We start from the raw sequence: 21,212 nt of genomic DNA on the forward strand, positions 1-21,212 counted from the left end.
CCAGTCCCGCTGCGCGGGGCTCTAAGTGCAGGTAGCAACCTGCAGGAAGTGTCACTGCAGAAGGGCCCTGGAGAAACGGTGAGCTAAGCTAGGGCCTTAGGAGACAGGGCCACAGAACGCAAGGAAGCAGATTGGGCTAAGGCAGGGGGTGGGAGGGAGCGGGTGTGGAGCAGCCCGTGGGCAGAGGGAGCAGCTGCAGGTGGAAAGGGGAGAGGGCAGTCTTTCCATGGGATTATCCTTCTGATTGCTCTAGGCCCAAGAATCCTTGTGCTGAGTCACCGGAGGTACAGGGAGGAAGGGGTTGGAGTCACAAGACTGCTTGGGTTACAGAGCCCATGCTGTGGGCCTGAGTTGGGGGTATGGGGTGTTTCTGGCACCCGTCTTGGCTGTGAAGGTAGAACTTGGGTAATGAGCTCCCAGTGTGAAGCAGCACAAGTGCAGCTGATCATCCACCACGAGCCCTGGGCTTTTTCCAGAGTCTCTGCTTCAGTGGTCGTAGGCTGAGTTTGGTGGCAGGAGTGAAGTACTCTGGGTGCTGAGACAGGCACCTGCTGCCAGGGATGAAGCCATGTCACTCACTGGCAGACTAATTTGAGCTCCCCACTCTTCTGTCCATTGTTTAAGCGGGGAGACTAGAGCTGCATCCAGTGCTCCTGGGACACTGCTATTTACACAGCCTGCCTTAACCTCAGCCCCTGCCCCAGGCCCCTCTGTGCAGGCATAGCTTGGACTGAAATGGTCTTTTACTGCAATGGCAGATCCAGCGTGGTGCTGGTCATTACACTTGCCCCCCCATCTCCCTGCATCTGAGACTGCTGTTAGGTACCCAGCCGCTGATTCCATTTTCTCAAGTGCATCATCTCATACTTAATACTTAACATCAGTGCAAAATCCTCAGTGTCCAGCCACCTGGGGCAGGTTTCATCTTTTCCTGGGTATTTTCTTCTGCTGCGTGTTACGCACAGCTGGGATCAGCAGAGTTCATGAGCTCCCTCACAAAACCAACAACAAATCATTCGTTTTCACATCACAATGAGTAGAAATAAAAGCAACCAAGGGTTCAGTAATGAACTGAGCGAAACCGAAAAGTGATTCCTTTATTAGCAGCATAAAAGGGGACCTGCAAAGGGAAAAAATTGTGCTTATGCCCCTTTGGGACTTTGAATTTAGCATCTATTGAGCTTCATGACTGATTCACATTCTGGCGACAGGAAGCCCTCCTTATTGACAACACTCCTGGCCCCTTCAGTGAATGTGTGAATGCTAACGTAGATCCACTGAGGTGTCCTCCAGGGTGCCTGAGCTATCTAAGGCTGTGTCTACTCACTGAAGTTGCCTGGGATCAGTTAAACCAATTTAAGGGCATCCGCAACTGGGGATATAACTGGATCTGTTGTGATCTGGTGCAATGGATGTGTTTAGAGAAGATCTAGAAGGAAAAAACAAGCGAGAAAACACCCCAGCTCTTTATCACAAGCAGCTCAAAGGGCACATGCACCCAGTCCTATTAAAGTCCTTGGCCAGGTCCCCTGAAGAACTGGCAAGGCAGGCTAAATTCCACTGCTATTGGGAAAGGAGAGGAACGCTCGTCTTCCAGTTACAGTCACATGACGTGCTCCTGATGCGGCTGTGGAGCAAGCCTAGCCCAGATGGTTGGTGTCCCTATTTTATACAGCAGCTTCAGTGCGTCACAGTGGCTGAACAGATGACATGGTCCTTGGCATCGCTTCATTTCAGTGTACTGTCAAACAAGACTAACTCCACAAACTGAAGAGGGGGAAGTTTACTACTTAAACTACATCCAACACATGACAAGCTGCTCTTCTCTGAAATGTCATCAGAGCAATTTTCCTCCTTCCAGATAAGGCGGGGAGGGCCTGTTTCAGGACACGTTTTACAACTTTCCATCATTCTGTCAAACCCAATTCTGCATGTTCTGAGCTCAGGGCTCAGCCACGCTGGTTCCTTAAAGACAGCAGCAGAAGCAGAGCACTGTTCACAAACAATGCAAAAGAGGTTTATTGAATCATCACAGTTAGACCACGCCCAGTACAGCAACATTTGCAATAAATTAGAGAACCAAACCTATCATCCTAGTGCTAGAAAACACACTGTTCACACACGCAATGATTTCTGCTAGTAGCGCCCAGCAGAGTTACTGAATCAAGTCACAATTAAACCATTCCTTCAATACTGCAAAAACAATGACACAGGGGAAAAGCAGCTGGAAAGAAACTCTTGCATCATTACGAGGGTGTTAGCTTGGCACTGACATTGCTAACAGGAGAACCTGGATTTCCAAGTTATCAGGGAATGTGTTAGCAGCGGAACTTAAAGCCAGAAAAGTCTCCCGAGGCTGAGATTCCGGCTCTCCTGAGGCAATGTTCAGAGTGCCTGCCTGAAAGGGTTGCGTCTGAGTAGGGGTCAGGAAGGAAGAGGAAAAACCTCAAACAGCAAGAATCATTAATGCACAATGCAATCCTGATGCACAGACCACGTCCCCTGCAGCCTTGTTCCTTTCGAGGAGGTTCAGCGAGATACAATCTGCAGCTGATATATATCAGTCCAACAGGCATGCAGGCTGCAGGGTTACCGTTTGCCCATGGCACGGTGCAACCCGCAGGGCCAAGTTTCCCGAAGCTCAGCTTGGGCCATTGGTAGGTGGGTTACCTGGCAAGCTGAACCTGCTATCCTCACTGACAGCCGCTCAGTGCCACCAGCAGGGTGCAGGTGAGAATCACAACTGTGCGGTAAGGCATCCCCCAGGTCCAAAGGCACAACCAAGGGATTTGCAGGGCCATTGGGTCTCAAGTCATTCACATGCCAAGCAAGAGGCAGCAGGCTCCTGAAGGGTAGGCAAATCATGGGAACCTGAGCTAGAGCAAAGACACGAGACTGGGCTCTGCTTCCAGCACTCAGACCATTCAAAAGACCATGTTAGGGAGAAGGGGAATTCATAGAATCATAGAATATCAGGGTTGGAAGGGACCTCAGGAGGTCATCTAGTCCAACCCCCTGCTCAAAGCAGGACCAATCCCCAACTAAATTTCGAGAGAGAAGCCAAGGGAATCCGTGGCACAACACACAATGCAGGCTGCAGTCCCAGTGGAGAACGCTCTTGAGAGGAGCCCTCCCCAGACACAAGGAGCAAGGACCTGAGGCATCATCCCACTGACTGCACGTTCTGGGGGCATCCTCAGAGCAGGACGCTGCCCAGTGCACCTTAGAGCAGGGCAGCTGCATCAAGCTGCCATGGTGGGAGACTCGGTTCCCATGATGGCTAGCCGTGCTCTCTCCACTAATTTGCTCCAGTAAAGCAGCTCTGTTCCAGCGGTGAGGGCACTGAGCATAACACTCCACAACTGTATAATTTCACAAAGGGGTGGAGCGTTGTGCAGTGGGGACCCCGGCCACCTTAGAAGCAGAAGTGCAAGGTCAAACAGTTGGTTGCTACACCAGCAAACCCTAGCAGTAGATGCTGCAGTTAATTTTGCCCGGAGTTGTTCCCTAGGGCCTGGCTCTGAGTAACTGAGGAGCCAGGTGCTGCCAAGTCAGATGCTGGGGGCGTGGTGCCCAGCAGCAGTTGAAGTCGCAGTACAGTATGTGCTGGCGGAGGAAGCTGACACAAGCAGCTTCGCTGTCCTGCACAGCCCCCTCTCCAGCACCAATCACACCCTGCAGTGTTCCTACGCATGGCCTTGACTTAGACCAAAGGGAGGCCAGCACTTAGCCCCACCACACATCCTGGGGGATTATCGCCTGCCCTTAGTGTGAGGAAGCCTTGCCCGTGCCCGCTGGGGATCAGCTCCCCGACTCTACGGGCGCCGCACACTCCTCCCGAGGCCTCGCAGGGTCCTGCTCTCGCCACAGATGAGCGATGCGCCCACTCCAACCCGCCAGCCCTCTGAGTGTCCCCCCGGAGCACCCAGCCCTGCTCCACTGGACACAGGCAGAATTCACAGATTCGCTGCTCCCAAAGAACCAGGACCTCAGCTTAGCAGTCACCCCACAAGCCTGCAGCACAGAGCTCCAAGGAGCTGTGACGACTGGGGCAGTGACAGGGCACTTCTGGGCACTGAGGTACGACTGAGGCACCTGCGCTGTGCCTGGCCCCCAGGGCATTTCACCCCGGAGCATGGTGCCCCAGGGCATGCCAAGGGAGGCCCCAAAAGGAGACACCCCACCACTTCTGCCCCTCCCACTGCAACCTCAGTACAGAGCGACAGCAAACGGATATGACCACACTGCAATGGCAGCACCCAAGTGTCCTACCCGCCACACAGCTGCTAGCACGGAGAGGGGCAGCGTTACCCAGCGATTAGAGCAGCGGATCAGGAGTCTGGGCTTTGCAGAGTTCTCCCGCCAGCCCTTTCCCAAAGAGGCCTTGTATGACCTTGGCCAGACACTGCACAGCCTGTCTCCATGTCCCCCTTGCTCAGTGAGGTAGCAGTGCTCAGAGGACTCTCCTCGCAGGGGTCGCGAGGCTGAATTAATGTCTGACGAGCAGCACACACCCTGGGAACAGCTGGCTGGCCTCCTCCTGGCAAGGAACGCGGGCAGCTCCACTCTGAAGAGCGCCTACAAACAGCCCTGTGGGTCCCAAGTACACTCGATCTGCCCAGCCGATGAGCAGAGAGTGCGTGCTAGAACCACAGGGACTGGATAGCCAGGCAGGGGCTTGTTATGGCTCTTGCATCATCTACAACTGGAACTTCATTCACAATTCTGTTCCTGATGAGTGAACCAGCTGCGGCAGGGCCAATGGGGGAAAAGCAGCCCATGCTTCTCTCAGCCAGTAGCAGGCAGCAGCTCTGCACCTCGGTACGCAGCAGGAGCAGCAGGCTTGGAAAATGAGGAACTGCAGTTTATACAGAGACCTTTTCAGAGTAGAACTGCACTTTAGTCTGTGGCTCTCCTGGGCCAGAGAATATCTGCCATATCCAATACACCAGCCATTGCATGCCCCACTAGACTCACTCAGTACCCATCTCACCACATTATCCCTGGCGAGCAGCACTCGGGTATTCCATTGAGAGACCAAACACGCCATGTCCACGCCACTCTTTGGAGAAGGCAAAAATTCCTACTCAGGAGAGCCCGTCTGTCTGATTGGGCAAAAGGAAAAGAAAATCCAATATCGCACGCACACGTGCACACATACACACTCCCTCCCTCCTCATCTTGCTCGCTCTCACCCAGATGCACGTGCCCTCCCTCACTGCAAACACCAAGGTGAGAGTAATCAACTGAGGCCTCTCTCCGGCACCCAGACATGCCCTCCCTGGGTCCTAGTTTGGGGTGTGTTGGGAAGGTGGCCCCGGCTGAGGTACGCCCTGCAGCGCAGCAGGTATTGTGTGATTTAGAAAGGGAAAGAGGCAGATCTCCTGGAAGTGATGGCACTTCAGAGACAGCCAGGGACTGAAGCCCCATCAGTTCAGAGGCTGGCTGCGCTGGCAGCCACCTGTGCAGGATTTGGGGTGCCCAAGCCCTGCGGGCTCACAGGTGGATTTGCTGTGGCTGTTTTCTCAGCAGCCAGCCTTTGGCTTGTGGATCAAGAACGGCAGCTTCCCACACGAGTTCGTGATCTGGGTTTAATGAGTCCATTGCTGGAGGAGAGTGCTGAGATGGCTCTCTGGGGTCTCCCAGGGAGCTCACATTTGGCTGCTGAATCGCATCCTGAAGAAGCGGTCCCTGATGTACTGCTCACTGTCCCCCGCCACCTGGCTCAGCCAGGTCACCCTACTGTCAGCGATGTCCTCTTTCAGCTTTCGCTTGGTGACAGACAGCCAGCCTGGCCCCTTGCTGCTCTGCGGCCCAGTCAGCAACACGTAGCAGGCATGCCGGCTCCGCTCAAACAGCACCGCTGGAACAGAGAGAAGGGGGTTACAGCCAAACCCCTGCCCGGGACAAGGGCAGATCAGAGCGCTGCAGCCAACCGAGACTCCGCAGGCTCTGTGAGAGACAACAGTGCGAAGGGACAGTTGCCACAGGCAGCGTCTCCACTGGAGGGGCCCAGGGAGCAGCACTTACCGTCGAAGGCAACTATTCGGTCTGGGCTATTGTTCAGCTCCAAGAGAACATTGGGGTAGGACGGATGGAACAGATACAGATTCTGGAGAGCCACTTTGGAGCCCTGAAACAAACAGGAGGCATCAAGGTGGGGGAGCACTTCATCCTGCCCAGTTGGGCAGAAGCCACAGTCAAAACACGCACCTGGCTTTGGGGAAATAAGCCAGGTTTTGCCGAACTCTGCTAGTTTGTGCCAGATGGCACCAAGCGTGAGAGCCGGGCGGCAGACATTACCAATCCAGCCTGGTCGGATGAGTCCCATCAGTACCAGAGCTGGGTGTATTCACTGGTCTGAAAGGCCCCCGTCTGTTTCTCATAACATTCCTGAATGCCCCAGGTGCCCATCAGCCACACACAGGGCACAGAGAGGGGGAGGGTTCAGGAAGACGTACCCAGCGGTCATGGGGAAAACACTTAGCACGTCTGCACACAACTATCAGGCTGATGTTGACAAAGGTCCGAGAGGGAGCAGCGTCATCACTGCCCCTCACTCAGCTCTCACAGCCCCTCCCCTGGCTGGTTCCCAGCACCAAGAGGCTGACCTGCCAGCTGACTTTCCCCATCCAAGTCGCTGTATGCCACGGCCACGGCGAGACAGACAACGCTTGAGGGGCACCAGAGAATCCACGGCCTCAAAACAAGTTCTATAGGGGCATTTGCCGTAAGTATGAAAAACCAAAGCTAACCCTCCCCTGGGAGCTCCAGCACCTGCAATTTTCTAACCGCTTGGTAAAGACACATGCAGACACTAAGGCACCAAGTCTTCCAGGTCGCCACCTCCTCCTGCCGGATGAGCTGAGCTGCCCCCCGCTTACCAGCCCCATCCACAGCACACCAAAACACTTGCCTGCCAAGCTTCCAAGAGCCAGGCTGTGAATGAGTAAACTTCGGCTTAAGAACCAGCTAGTTGCACCGCAGTCTAGCAAGCACCTTTCACTGCGCAAAGCAGAGACCCCTCTGCTCAGCTCCTTAGGCCTGGGCTGCATCCCCTGCAAAGCCAGCACGGCACCACAACTCGGGGTGGGGGTGATGTGGATTCAGCCCAGGTCATCACAGGAGGGGAGCAGACTGTGATACTGACCAAGGGTACTGGGCCACACATGAGCAGAGGAGAGCCTGGAGGGACGTGTCCAGGCACGTGTGTGCACACAGTACAGGAAGGGCAAAGTGCTTCCCCGAGGCTAGCAGATTTCAGAGTGTGCGTGTGTGTATGGGTGGGGGCGGCTGAGGGGGTGTCCTGCAAATTCCGGTTCAAAATCAGAGTGAGCCTAAGGGACTGCCCTCACCGTTTCATTGGCCTCTGCCTGGTACTCTCCCCAGAAGAGGAACGTGGACCGGTGATCTGCAGTATTGAGAGTGGCTGGCCTTGGACTCCCTGCTCTTGAATTCAGCTCCAGCTCCCAGTGGACTGCTCCAGAGCCACCCTCAACAATCATGATCTGGCAGAGAAGAAAGACCAGAGCTTACCTTGAAGCATGCAGCACACAGAGAGTCAGGGGCCCAGCTCCACACCTCCCTGAGGGAACAGTGCTTGGCTACATGGGGAAATCAGATCAGGGCACGGTAGCTGAACCCAGACTCCACGGAATGAGCTGCCATTTGGAATCTGTACTCTAGTTCCTCCCCAGACCGCTACAATTTTCCATTGCTCCAATCCCAGGCTCCTCTGACTTTCTCAGCACCTATCCTGGGTATTTGCTCTCTCTCCAATTTGCGGGATGATCACAGCTGAAATGGACACCATGGAAACATGCATGATGCAGCCAGGAAGGCGGCACCTAGGGGCCTTTATGTGTAGTTAGCCATGTCAATGCAGAGTCACATCTAGAGGTGCTGCGAGAAATCAGACCCAGAGCTCTGCCTTTGGATTCACCTGTCATTTATGGTTAGTTACTTGCAGGAGGGAAGAACTCCACACACTGTCTGGGCTGACGAAGGAACCTCCTGGAGAAAGAGCTGCACATCTCAGCAAAGGCCTTTGACACCTATCAAGAGAGCCAGCTCCCCTCCGCCCAGTGCAGGGCTAACTCCCTGTGCACATGGTATTCGAGCCCAACCAAACACAGACTGTAGCCAGCAAGTGAGCAATGAACGGGGGGATCAAAGCAAAGAGCTTTCAAACCTTCTTCCTGTTGGGTCCAACTCCACTTTCAAGGACTATGTGGAGAACGTCAGGTGTGTAGTAACCAAACACTGGCTCACTGCAAGAGAGACAGGAGGAGAAGGGGACTGAGACAAGGTACCGAGCAGCCAGGGAACAGGTGTCTCAGGCCCAGTGCCTGTTTGTCTAGAGCAGCCTGTACCCAGCCCACACCTAGCCTGGTGAGAGACTCAACTGATCCCACAATGGCTCAGCATTTGACATTATTAACTGGAAGAGCTGGGGGTCAGACCCCTTTTTTCCCTAGGCTAGAAGTTCTGCCGAAGCAGCACCCAGGTCCTACTTCTTCCCTGAGACAACAGGAACTTCAACCCCTGAGGCACAGGTAACCAGGCTGGGGCACAGAAAGGGGAGGTTCATGTAGTCAGCACTGGCCTTCAGAGAAGATGTAGGATTACCACCCCTCCATGGCACATAAGGTAATAAGCAGGCCAAGTTTCTACCCACGCATATGGCTACAGTATTCGGGTCGGGGGTTGGAGCCAGGCTATTGGGGAGGGGGTTTGCAGCGGAAAAAGACACACACTACGTACCATGACCTTCTCTGCCCTCACTCCCTGCTGTGGCTCCAGGGGAGAGACAGTCTTGGAAGAACCACAACACAGCCCCCCACTCCACGAATTGCAGCCATGTCCGTCGGAAATAGACTGATTGAATGAGGCTCCCCATTCACCCTCCCTAGAGTCAAGCTCTCCCCTTTGTGAAGGGATACTAGATCATATGAAACATGCACTTTACACGAAGGAGGGGCTGTTTATCCCTGGAACTCAAGTGTCATTGGGCAAACTCTTGGAAAGGAGCATCTCTCTCCTGCAATGGCAGCATTACCTCAAGATGTGGGAGGCGTTGACTGTCCACAGGGAGTTAAGAGTTTGTCCATCGAGAAGCTCAGCCATGTCTGACTTCACAACCAAGATATTCTCCCCCGATTTCCCGGGAACCTTCACCAGGTAATGAATGTCTCCAGAGCTGAACAAGGAGATGCCAAGACAAGGAACTAGTGAGATTTCCTACCTGAGAATACCACTTTATTCTTAGCATGCCCGATGCAGAAATCAAAGGCTATCATACCGCCAGGAAAAGGAAAGGTAAACAAGACCATGCGCCAGGCCAAATGTCTCTGCTGAAGCCAACATTTGGGGAGGAGAAGTTGCAGGTTGCCAGCTCTCCCCATCCAACTGGGCACTCTCACTTCACAGAGAGCAGCTCTCTTGGGTGCCACATGCAAGAGAAGTAAAGCATTCACTCTCCCTGCACTCCAGGTGGCTGTATGAGGAAAGCACTCTAGACTTGTGCCCTTTCTTTCTTTACAACTGACGGATCTCTGCAACCTGGAAGTGCTCCCTTCCCTCTCTGGGGAATAAAGAGATTTCCCTGACTGGTCACTGCATTAGAAATTCAGGTGCTGTCTAGTGAGTGAGTGACCAAAAAAATATGTTCTGGAAAATTCCCTTATCCCCTGCAGTTACACGCAATTCTGGTACCTACCAATCTCCCGCACTCCCTGATCTCTGCCCTCATGCTTTAGCCATATCCAAACCCACAGCCCGGTCAGTAATCTAGGGGAGAGTTAAGGTTGTGTGGCTCGTGTGGAAACGCGTTTGGATGTGCAGGGTTTAACTAGCTGTTGGAACTGAAAGGATGTCTGTAGTGGAGCTGAGGCGTCAGAGCGCGTGGGGGGGAGCAGGAGAGTTTGCATTGCTGTGGATTTGAAAGTTCGTTTAACTGACGATGGTCTCATTTTGACAGATTGCACGGACTGGGACTGTGCTTTACCCATAATGCAGTTGGCTGTTCATCACCATGCGCGCGCATGCACGCATTCCGGTTTGTACTGATGGTTTTAGTCTAAACGAATTTGAACTGGAACTCTCCAAAGCCTAAAACTTGGCAGAAATCATAGAAATAAAACATGGAGGAGACATTACACCATCCAGTCCATCTCCCTGGGGCCAACACAGGACTGGGACGTGCAGGGCATTTGATCTGTCCTGATTGTTGGGAGTCCCCCACGCCTTCCCTCTGGCGATGATTCCACAATCCAATAGATCTTGCTGCCAGGAAGTTTTTCCTGCTATTTAGCCTCAAGCCATGCTCTCAAATTCATCCCTTTCCCCCTATTCTAACCCCTGTGTACCACACTCACTACTTCCCCTCTGTCTTTGGTGTCTTCCCCCAACCAATATATAAGCAGAATTACATCCTCTCCACTTTGTCGTCACTCACTGAGTCAGCTCCCCCAGCCCCCTCCTCATTGTTTGGCACTGGAACATGCTCCTGGACAAGCCAAGAGCAACACTGTGAAGCGGATCTTAGAGACAGCTAAACCACACTGTTGCATGCTTCAATCAGTGGATCAGAGGCCCCACGTATAAATCACAAGGTCAGGAGGATGTAATGCTGCTACCTGAGAAGAGGTATGTGATGTGTGGGGCTCTCGACCTTCTTCTCCCACTGAGAATCTTGCTTCAGGCTGGTGAGTTTACTTTCCATCCCAGTTGCCATGCTGTAGAGATCCTTCAAGGAGTAGCCATAAAGAGAATTTACTGTGCAAACAAAGAGAAATCAGGATGACAGAGGAAGCTTACCTTGACCATTGTGCTGAACTGTGCAAATGAGGCCTTCTCTCCTGTCCTTTCCGCTCAGAAATTGTGCGTCAGATACTTAGGGAAGCACAGACTAACTTAGCAACCTGCCATACACTCACTTGGCATTACCTGTGTTTCAAACTTACATTTCAATGCACTGTCCAAAGAACATGTAAAGAGCACACTGTGGGTTCACAAGATGAGCTCTTATTTTCAGTAGAGGGCTCTTTCTGTTGCTTTATCTTGAATGTCATTTCAGAACCTGGAAGCTAGTCTTGCAAGAATGTGGAATACTGTACGACAAGCTGGAAGAGTATTTATGCATTTCGAAGTGATGGTCACTTCTCCATACTGGGAGCATATTTAGCGTTCAACCAGCAAGAGGCCTTACCAGTATTGAAGAGAACGTAGTAGGAGCCAGTCTTAGTCACATGCATAAGATAACCAGGCCTTGCGCCCAGACTCAATCTGCCACTGGTTCCAATCTGCTCACCATTCTTCCCCGAATAGATGAAACTTTTAGTCTACAGAGAAAAGGAAAACCCGAAGAATAAATACTTATTAACACCACTGCTGCAGGTTAGCATTCTCCTGCTGCTGCATCCCAAACCCTTGGGGAGGCTGATGGCGTGAGATGGAAAGGTGGCTGCCTGGGCATAGCTTGCACTGTGGCTCGCCCATCTGTGTGGAGCCTTCTCCACACATCAGAAGACACTTTACATGCCTCGGATCACTTTTTGCTGTTGACTTAAGACAGGGGTTTTCAAACTGAGCTCTTGTCAGGGGGTACGCGTGAAAAATCCTGCGATGGCGGACTACACATTTTATTTAGCAAGACTTTGCAATCTAATCATAGGTATACTACGACCCAATTCTAGATAAGGGTATGCGGTAGACTCCATTATTTGGAAAGGGGTATGTAGCCTTAAAACAGTCTGAAAAACCGTTAACTTTAGACAATTTCAGAGTAACAGCCGTGTTAGTCTGTATTCGCAAAAAGAAAAGGAGTACTTGTGGCACTTTAGAGACTAACCAATTTATTTGAGCATGAGCTTTCGTGAGCTACAGCTGCATCCGATGAAGTGAGCTGTAGCTCACGAAAGCTCATGCTCAAATAAATTGGTTAGTCTCTAAGGTGCCACAAGTCCTCCTTTTCTTTTTGCGAACTTTAGACAATGCAATTCACAGCACACAAACAATTTGCCACATACCCATCTGGCCACTAGGTGTCACTGTCTGGCATGAGCCTCAATCTTTTTGTTGTGCATAATTAACCACAGGCCAAGGTTAGGCCTATTAACAGTAACAACGTGACTGTAGAACTGCTTGTGCGTTTTTGCTGTTGTATTAGGTAACAGGGAAATTTAGCTTTACAGGACGCTTATCTTACCCATGGCAGCAGAGTGACTGGCTAGGTCTCGCCTCACTGGTTTATTGAGGGAGGCTGTCTAGGACAACACCGGCTTTCCTCTTTCTGAACAATGCCAGCTGAGCTCTAACATCCGTTTGGCCAGAAAGAAGAGCACAAGGCACTCAGAGCAGCACCTCAGCAAACCTGACACCCGGAATCAACAGACTATGGGCACCCTGAACCAAGCTCCCACTAAGGCTAGCTCTATAAAACGGTAGTGCCAAAGAGAATGCAGAGCCCAACCTGCTCCCACTAAAGTCAATGGCAGGACTCTAGTTGTTAGAGCAGGAAACCTGTTGACCAGACAGGAATTTTTCGAGAACCAAGCTGGAGCAGACACCAAGCACTCTAGAAATGCTTCAAGCAGAACACTACACTGGGAGCCAAAATGGGGTCAGATTCATACGACTAGCCAACAACCACAGCTAGCAGAGCCAGCAGGCAAGATCTCCTGCATGGAGAGGGGCAGGGGAGGGCCTCTGAAGGCAGTATGTGGGTGACTGGGATGGGTAGGGACACAGAGGACAAAAAGGGGGAAAGAAACAGAAACAGGTGAGGAAGAGGAAAGCTGGGAGGTGGAGTGGGATCCAAAGGAGCCTCCCACTCAAGGGGTGAATGGGTGGGTGAGGTATGGTTTGATCTTGCTGGAGAGATAGACACATGAACTGGGAAGGGAGGTGAGCTGGGGAAAAGAAGGTTTGAAGTAGCTGGCACTCGGAGAGTTAGCTGAGGATGTTGATTACTGTAAGGGGACTTAAGAACTTGATTTTCAGAGGGAATGACATGGAAACTCATGACTGACTCACCTCCCCTGGACACCTATCCCAAGGTCCCCAGACAGAACAATAAACTTCCCAGTTGTTCCCAATCTCCCAGGCTGGGGAGCATTGGGGGGAGGGGGGGAACCTATAGTTCAACAGGTCATAAATTTCTATCCATTGCAGAGAGTTCAGTTCTCATAGATTCCTACATTCCAAGGCCAGAAACAATCACTGTGATCTTCTAGTCTGGCCTCCTGTGTACCACAGGCCAGAGAACTTCCCCACAATAATTCCTAGAGCAGATCTTTTGGAAACACATCCAGTCTTGATTTAAAAATGGTCAGTGATGGAGAATCCACCACGACCCTTGGCATGATCTCATGGTCATTTGTGAAGCTCTTGAGCACTCGTACCCTATCAGTCCTCAAGGAGAGTAACGGCCAACACCATGTACACACTGGATTGGACATATGGCAGAAATGTCCATGACTTGCTCCTCACTGTTCAGTTTAATACACAAATAAACTATTACAGGTGAGAAGCGAATACATGCAGATGGCTGCCTGGCACAAATATGCATAGAAACAGACACAAAGCATAATGAAGAGCTTATGGCAGCACAAACTGTACTCCCTCTATTTGAGATTAAGATCTCAGCAAGTACTGTATTCACAGCCCTAGCCCCAAGGGCCTATCAGGAAAATGGCCATTTAAACATCCACCCACCCAGCTCCTGGAGCCTATAAACTCCCCCACCCGTAGCCTGACTCTGCTGCCACTCTCAGGAAAGCCAGTAGATAGACCTTTCTGCTAATCACAATACTATCACTTTCAATCTCAACTGTACTTAGCAACAGAATCAATCCACTTAAAATAATGCTGAAATAAAAAGAAAACGGTACACAGTTCAAGCATAGAAGTTTCTGGTTATCAGGGAATAAGGTACAGATTATCAAGGGGTGCGAAATTCGGTTAGGAGCTGGTGGCATAAGGAATACATAATCTGCAATCTTCCTGATTGGGGGTAAAAGTTTAACCGGTCAAAGTACAGACATTGAGATATGGGGGTATGTTGTCCATATGATGGCTATGTTCAGGTGTGGAGTATAATGAGCGGATACGATGATGGGGATGGATCTACCCTCATTTGGTGGGATATAATGTTCAGTGAGTTTATGGTTCCAGTTCATACAGTCCAAGGGAAAAAGCCTCTCAGTCCCTTTCCCATAGTGGATGCACGATGTCGTACCGGCTCACACCTCCTGGTACTGTCGGTGGCCAGTGATGTGTTCGATATAGATGTCCCTGGACCATCGGATGGTGTCTGAGGTATTACTCCAATACTGGTTTCTTCCAAGCTGTAAAACTTAACATGAGGTTGCCCACACAGTGAGCTAAGGCCCATCTTCCATACTAAGGGCACGGATTCTTTTATCTGAGATGTGGCAGAACCCCAGCCCAGTGCTCCATCAGAAGGGTCAGAGGAGGGTTCACAATGGCTAAAGAAGTTGAACAGGATAAAGAAAACCTCAAACCCCTGACAAGGCTTTGCAGAACGTGGAATGCATTCAAACATTTTTTGGCTGCTTTATCTATAAGTTGTGAGATAAGAAGACGACACAAGTGGCGAGGGGAACGCATGAGAGGGAATAAAAAACAGAGGAGATGCAGGAGTAAGAAGAGGCGGTGGAATTTCTGATGACCGCGGCAACAGATCATAGCTACTGAGCTGCTCCAGTATTCTGTGTCTCTGAGAATGCAGGGCTCCCACACCTCCAGTGTTGTCCAGTTAAAGAGGGACACGTACAGTTAAAGTGGTACCACCTTCACAGTGTGGACAGCTATATTGGTATAAAGGTGCTTTTGAGCGGTATAGCTATTCCTGTTCGGGAAGGGAATAAGCTCTCTGGTATTAGTCACCTTTATATCAATATAACTGTGTCCACACTACGGGCTGTTCCAGTGTAGCTCTGATGATAAAATCATCCCCCTAATTGACACAACGATACGAGTACAAACACTGTGTAAAGTACAGGCCTTGGTCAAATCTCAGGTATGAAGGGGACATCATCAGCTTAACAATCACAGTTCTGAAAAGCAAAAATCTTCAATTTACCTTCTCTACAGTGCTTTACAGGACCCAAGCAGGACATTTCAGAACCTGATTTCCTAGTGCTGGTTTGCATTTCTCTCAGCCTGGGCAAACAGACCAGGCCAGGCAATTGCACTCTTGTTCACCATCAAGGGGGCAAGGTACCATGGCTGGGCTGCAAACTCAGCAGGGGAATATTTACACCAAAATATAGTTTTCACTGGGATTTATATTTTTAGACCAGTGAAATATTTCTGTTCATTTGAGGGAGCGGTAAAACTTTATTGGTCCAAAAGCAGCAAGACAATGTCCCTTCTGGGTGGGGAAGGGGAGGGGGAGGGGAAGGAGACCTGCCCTACTGAAACATGCTGGTCTCACAGAGGCCCCGAGGGGGTACTTCCCGTTTTAGAACACTCCTGTCACACCTAGCAGTATGTGCAAAGGGCCTATCATGGCTCAAAGTGATGATGTATGTACCTCATCTCCTGCAGTGATAAAGATCATCACGTCCTGAACACCGTCCCCATCCACATCTGGCATCTTTAATAAGGGAGTCACCACGGTATAATTAGCTCCAAAACTGTTAAACTGCCTCCATCGAACTTCCCCTGAAAAACACAGTTATTCCTGTTACGAGAAACATTTGCTCAAAATATGCAAAACATTTGCTCAGAATATTGTTTAGTGGCTCTGTGGGACTAAGGAACAATTTGTCATTACTGTTCTCTGAGATACCCCACAGCCTGATAGCCCATCCTGCATCATCACCTAGCCCTGCACACTGGGGTGTCTGATTTGGCACTTCATAGTTACGGGTCTTCTTCGCATTTCAATTATAAATTCAGATGTTCATGGGTTTTATTCACAGATGAAGCTCAAACCTAGCTTTCAGCTGGGGAGCCTGAATGGAAAGGGCCTAAAATACAGCTGCACCAAGATGTCTTTCCTAATTCTAAACAATGAACAAAAAAGCGTATGCTTGGCTGGGACTGGATCTCAAGTATTTTTGTGGGATCTGCTCTAGGAGAAAGATTTTTCTTTGACACTCTGAAGCTACTTCTGAGCAACTTCATGGATGCATGAGCGCATTACAGTATGCCACAGCTGAATTCCAGAGACACAGGGAAACTGGGAGAACCTCACCCCTACTGGGGACTGATGCCTGCTGATAACAGCTAACACCAGCCCAAAGCAGGTAAGTGGCATGAGGAGCTCCTTTTCATGACCTGTAAATTTGATGTGATCTATTGAGGGAAGATCCTGTGTGATTTTTATCAGACACCTAAGACACTACATAGAAGTCTAGATTTAAATGAATTAAACATAAGAGTGGCCATACTGGGTCAGACCAAAGGTCCATCTAGCCCAGAGTCCTGTCGGCCGACAGCAGCCAATACCAGATGCCCCAGAGGGAATGAACATAAGAACATGTCATCAAATGATCCATCCTGTCACCCATTCCCAGCTTCAGGCAAACAGAGGCTAGGGACACCATCCCTGCCCATCCTGGCTGATAGACCTATCCTCTGTGAACTTATCGAATCCTCCATTAAATTATCAAATTAAATTAAAGTAGTCTTCAGCAATTCCTTACTGATATCTTTGCTTCTGCACAGAAGTAGATCTGCCAACCTGGATGTTAGGGGACACAAAATCACAACTGAAGATATAAACTATACATGCTCAACGACTTTTAAAATAATGAAACCTCTGTCAGCATCTTACCCAATTTACCAAGATTCCTCATCAGACGATTTTTAAATCAAGACTGGATGTTTTTCTAAAAGATCTGCTCTAGGAATGATTGTGGGAAGTTCTCTGGCCTACAATAAGCACATGAACACAGTGGTCCCTTCTGGCCTCGGAATCCATGACTCTCCCGTATCTGAGGAATGGGCACACAGCCTGCCTGATCACTCCTTTGCCAATTGTTTTTGTGTAAATGCAAGCTGTGATATTTTGATTTTATATTTATCGTCCCATTTTACCAGCTCAGAAACAGCTAAAAGGGCTTTGCTTACATTTTCCAAATACAATTCAACCACCACACATATGCGGTTCAGACAAAGGAATTTTACCCTTCCAGGAGTGCAGGATAATCGCTGGCTCGCGGTCATAATGGCAGCAGTGCTGAATAGCAAGGAAACTTTGTGCTGTCTGCAGCAATGTAGAGCAGGTTGCAGCCTATGACCTCAGTGGAACGCTCCCAAAGCTTTGACCCCAACATTAGAATTTGTTACTATCACAACAGATTTGGAATGGGAGGGTTCCTCTGAGGAGCGGAGGGTAGCGGAGAATTTTACCCCCACAGATAACAAGCAAACAGACAAGGGAGGGAAAGAATATAAGTTTTAGCTAGTGATACCCTGACTCCAAAGTTGCCTGAGGCTATGAAGGGAAGGCCAGGCTGATGCATCACATATTTAATTGCAGGTGGTTTTATTCTTTTCTGGGTAGACAGCGAAGTGAAGTTGGAGAAATGTGTCCCATTTCTCAATGTGTCCCTGCCTCAAAATGGAGTCTGATTTAGCACAGACATAGGCTTGAGCAATAGTCATTACAATCCAACACGAGGGAACTTTGGTGCTTTCATGCCCTTACTATGATCCTCATTAAGGATGAACACAGAATCTAATTACCTCCAGTCTTCTGCTCAGTTGAGGGAGAATTTCAATGGCGTCCAGAGACCTAGAGTACAACTGCACTTCCTTAGGGTTTTCAGAGTTAAGGCAAGTAGAAGGCAATGAAAAAAAGAGATGGAAAATGACACATGCATATGCAGGAAATCTACAACAGAACGTACTATTTTGTCTGGGAAAGAACTGTGAGACTAAATCTTTGAGGCGGTGAAAATTGAGTCTTGCCACTGATTTGAAAACAACCAGAGGAGGATGAAATGCGAGACTCTCCCTTCAGGATGGAGGGCTCCCAAGGCAACTATCTTAGAACAAAGATACCTGGGTAGTTAGGACTTTCGTTAAACCATGAAGCAGGACTCTCAGGGGAAAAAACCTTTTCAAACGCTCTCCTGGATTTTACTCCTAGGTTAAGCTACCACTGTCCTTTGGTGGCTCTCTAGGATCACTGATTTGTAAAGGGATTATTGGGAAGAAGCTGTTTATTTCTTTGACTTCTAGGTCCCTGATACGGTGATGTTTGGAAGGCAATCACTGCCCTGTTCCGAAATATATCCTATATGAGCTACCCATGAAATGAACTGCGAGCTTGACATGCTTCACAAGGAAGAAGCTGAAGATTTCCATTGCACCAAAGACCTGGTGTGGAGAAGTGCTCACTGTATGGTATCAGGACAGAGCATCAAACGACTTACAAGTAGACATTGCCATGCAGCCATCTGCAGGGGTGCTGGAACAATTTTTGTAGTGGGGGTGCTGAGAGCCAGTGTTATAATAGTAATAGCAGGGCAGTTACAAAGTTAGTCATACTAACTGTGTTTGTATATTATTGCCATTTCTCCCAGCCTTTTACTAAGCACAACAAAACAACCAATCAAACAAAAAAACTAAACACCACCCTGCCCCCGACACACACACACACCCCTACCCCTCTTTGGGGACAGAGCCTGGCTCTTCATATGCCTTTGTACCAGCACCAAATACATTCAGGGCACTTCTATAAGGGAGAATGACCGGCTCAGTGTTACCAGACATTTAGACCCTGGCTGAGTGACATTCTGGAGTAGGCAGGAGAGCTTTTTCTACATTTTGTAACGTACCCATATTGAAGCAGAACTGCCTTGTCTACACAGGGATGTTAACGTGTCCTAAATTTTGCCATTGAGCAACACCAGGGTTTACTTTGACCAGCTAACACGTTAAAACTACAACTTGGCTTGTCCACATTAGGATCTTAAAATATATGGGCTGACACCTTTTCTCCTGGTGAAGATAACACTTAACAAGGAGGCAGCACTATTTTCATGCTAGTCTTGCTCAATGGAAAAACACAGGACCTGAAAGCAACTAAACCAGGGGAGGGCAAACTACAGCCCAGATCCAGTTCATCAGGGTTTTCAATCCGGCCCACGGGATTGCCAGCCCCATGGTGCACTGGGGCTAAGGCAGGCTCCATGCCTGCCCTGGCCCTGCGTCACTCAGGAATGGGGAACCGCGGCCAATGGGAGCTTCGGGGGTGGTACCCCCAGGTGAGGGCAGCACGCAGCAGAGCCACCTGCCCCGCCCCCAGGAGCCATTGCCGGACATGCTGGCCACTTCTGCAAGTGGCACGGGGCCAGGGCAGGCAGGGAGCCTGCCTTAGCCCCGCTATGTGCCACTGCCACTCCAGAGCCGCTTGAGGTAAGCGGTGCTGGGCCGGTGCTTGCATCCCACACCCCAGTGCCCTGCGTTGAGCCCCTTGGTGCACCCCAACCCCCTGCCCTGAGCCCCCTCCTGCACTCCACATCCCAACCCCTTGCCCTGAGCCCCTAACCCCCTACTGCACCCCAACCCTCTCCCGCACTTTGCACCCCCTGCCGAGCCCCCTGCTGCACCCGGCACCCGTCCTGCACCCCAACCCCCTTGCCCTGATCCCCCTCCTGCACCCGTATGCCATGCCCTGAGCCCCAACGCCCTGTCCCCCCGCACCCCTTCTACACCCCAACCCCTTGCCCTGAGCCCCTTCCTGCACACCGCACTCCCTCCTGCACCCCAACTCCCTGCTCCAGCCCTACATTCATGGCCCTGCATACAATTGCCCCATCCAGATGTGGACCTCATGCCAAAAAGTTTGCCCACTCCTGAACTAACCCAAAAGGGGCATGTAAATAGCTTCCATTATTTCTACAGATAAAAGGAAACTGTGCTGAGAGATTTCTTTCAAGACAGAGGTTCTGCTGATTGACCGGTAGTTACCCTTCCTCAGTTGATAGGGAGGAGGGCCTTTTAACCTTCTGGGACTGTTTTCTATCCCACCCTTGCAGCTGTCTGTCCTGAGTTTATCACAGTATGTATCATTCTTGTATCTAAAACTAGAAATATGAAGTATTACTCTGAAGTCCTATTGTAATTATGCAAAATATGGGCCATTAATGGTGGTTTAGAACCTTGATGGCTCCCATTGACTAGGACAATTGGTTGTAAATGGCTCTGTTTACTTGCAAGCCTTCCTGTGTTCCTGTTTCAGAGTAGCAGCCATGTTAGTCTGTATCCGCAAAAAGAAAAGGAGTACTTGTGGAACCTTAGAGACTAACAAATTTATTTGAGCATAAGTTTTCGTGAGTTACAGCTCACTTCATCAGATGCATGTGAGTCAGGGTGGGAAGAATGAATGCTTGGGGTCTCACAGGACATGTAACCTGGTACTGGAATCCATCTTAAACCTGGTGCTTTTCCATTTAGAAGGAAGGGTGGGGACCCAGAGACACAAAAGATTCCCGCCTTGTGCCAAAGCTATAAAAGGAGGTGGAACAGAACAAAGGGGCTGTCAGTCATGAGAAATCCCCTAGTTACCACCTGAGCTGGAACTAACAAGGAGTGTACCAGGGGAAAGGATTGGGCCCAGACTAAGGAGGAGTCTAGTCTGTGAAAGAAGCTTACTGGAACATCTCTGAGGGTGAGATTTACCTGTATTCAGTTTCTTAATATATGAGGCTTAGACTTGAGTGTTTTATTTTGCTTAGTAACTTGCTTTGTTCTGTCTGTTATTACTAGAAACCACTTAAATCCTACTTTTTATACTTAATAAAATCACTTTTGTTTATTAACTAACTCAGAGTAAGTGATTAATACCTGGGGGAGCCAACAGCTGTGCATATCTCTCTATCAGTGTTACAGAGGGCGGATAATTTAGGAGTTTACCCCGTATAAGCTTTACACAGAGTAAAACAGATTTATTTGGGGTTTGGATCCCATTGGGAACTACGTGTCTGGGTGCTGGAGACAGGAGTACTTGCTGAGCTGTTTTCAGTTAAGTCTGCAGCTTTGGGGTCGTGTTTCAGACCCTGGGTCTGTGCTGCAGCAGGCTAGTGTGTCTGGCTCAACTAGACAGGGTTCTGGAGTCCCAAGCTGGCAGGGAAGACGGGCTCAGCGGTAGTTTCGGCACATCGGGTGACAGTCCCAAGGGGGTCTTTGTGACCGAACCCGTCACACCTATTATATCAATATCCTCATTC

At 50.0% G+C, this 21,212-nt stretch overlaps 1 protein-coding gene across 1 annotated transcript in view; it reads right to left on the bottom strand.

Annotated features, from left to right (window-relative positions):
- Nucleotides 1–1,995: 1,995 nt before the first annotated feature.
- Nucleotides 1,996–21,212, bottom strand: part of FAM234A (family with sequence similarity 234 member A) — a 54,330-nt gene continuing 35,113 nt past the window's right edge. The window contains exons 5-12 of the mRNA XM_073362711.1: nt 15,560–15,690; nt 11,210–11,342; nt 10,638–10,776; nt 9,059–9,199; nt 8,192–8,270; nt 7,356–7,508; nt 6,031–6,133; nt 1,996–5,863 (exon numbers count right to left, since the gene is read on the bottom strand). Coding sequence (XP_073218812.1) covers nt 5,652–5,863; nt 6,031–6,133; nt 7,356–7,508; nt 8,192–8,270; nt 9,059–9,199; nt 10,638–10,776; nt 11,210–11,342; nt 15,560–15,690 — 1,091 coding nt within the window. The 3' untranslated portion in view covers nt 1,996–5,651. The remainder of the gene's footprint in view (nt 5,864–6,030; nt 6,134–7,355; nt 7,509–8,191; nt 8,271–9,058; nt 9,200–10,637; nt 10,777–11,209; nt 11,343–15,559; nt 15,691–21,212) is intronic.

This window comes from Lepidochelys kempii, chromosome 10, assembly GCF_965140285.1.
Source record: "Lepidochelys kempii isolate rLepKem1 chromosome 10, rLepKem1.hap1, whole genome shotgun sequence".
In the NCBI taxonomy this organism is placed as follows: domain Eukaryota; kingdom Metazoa; phylum Chordata; order Testudines; family Cheloniidae; genus Lepidochelys; species Lepidochelys kempii.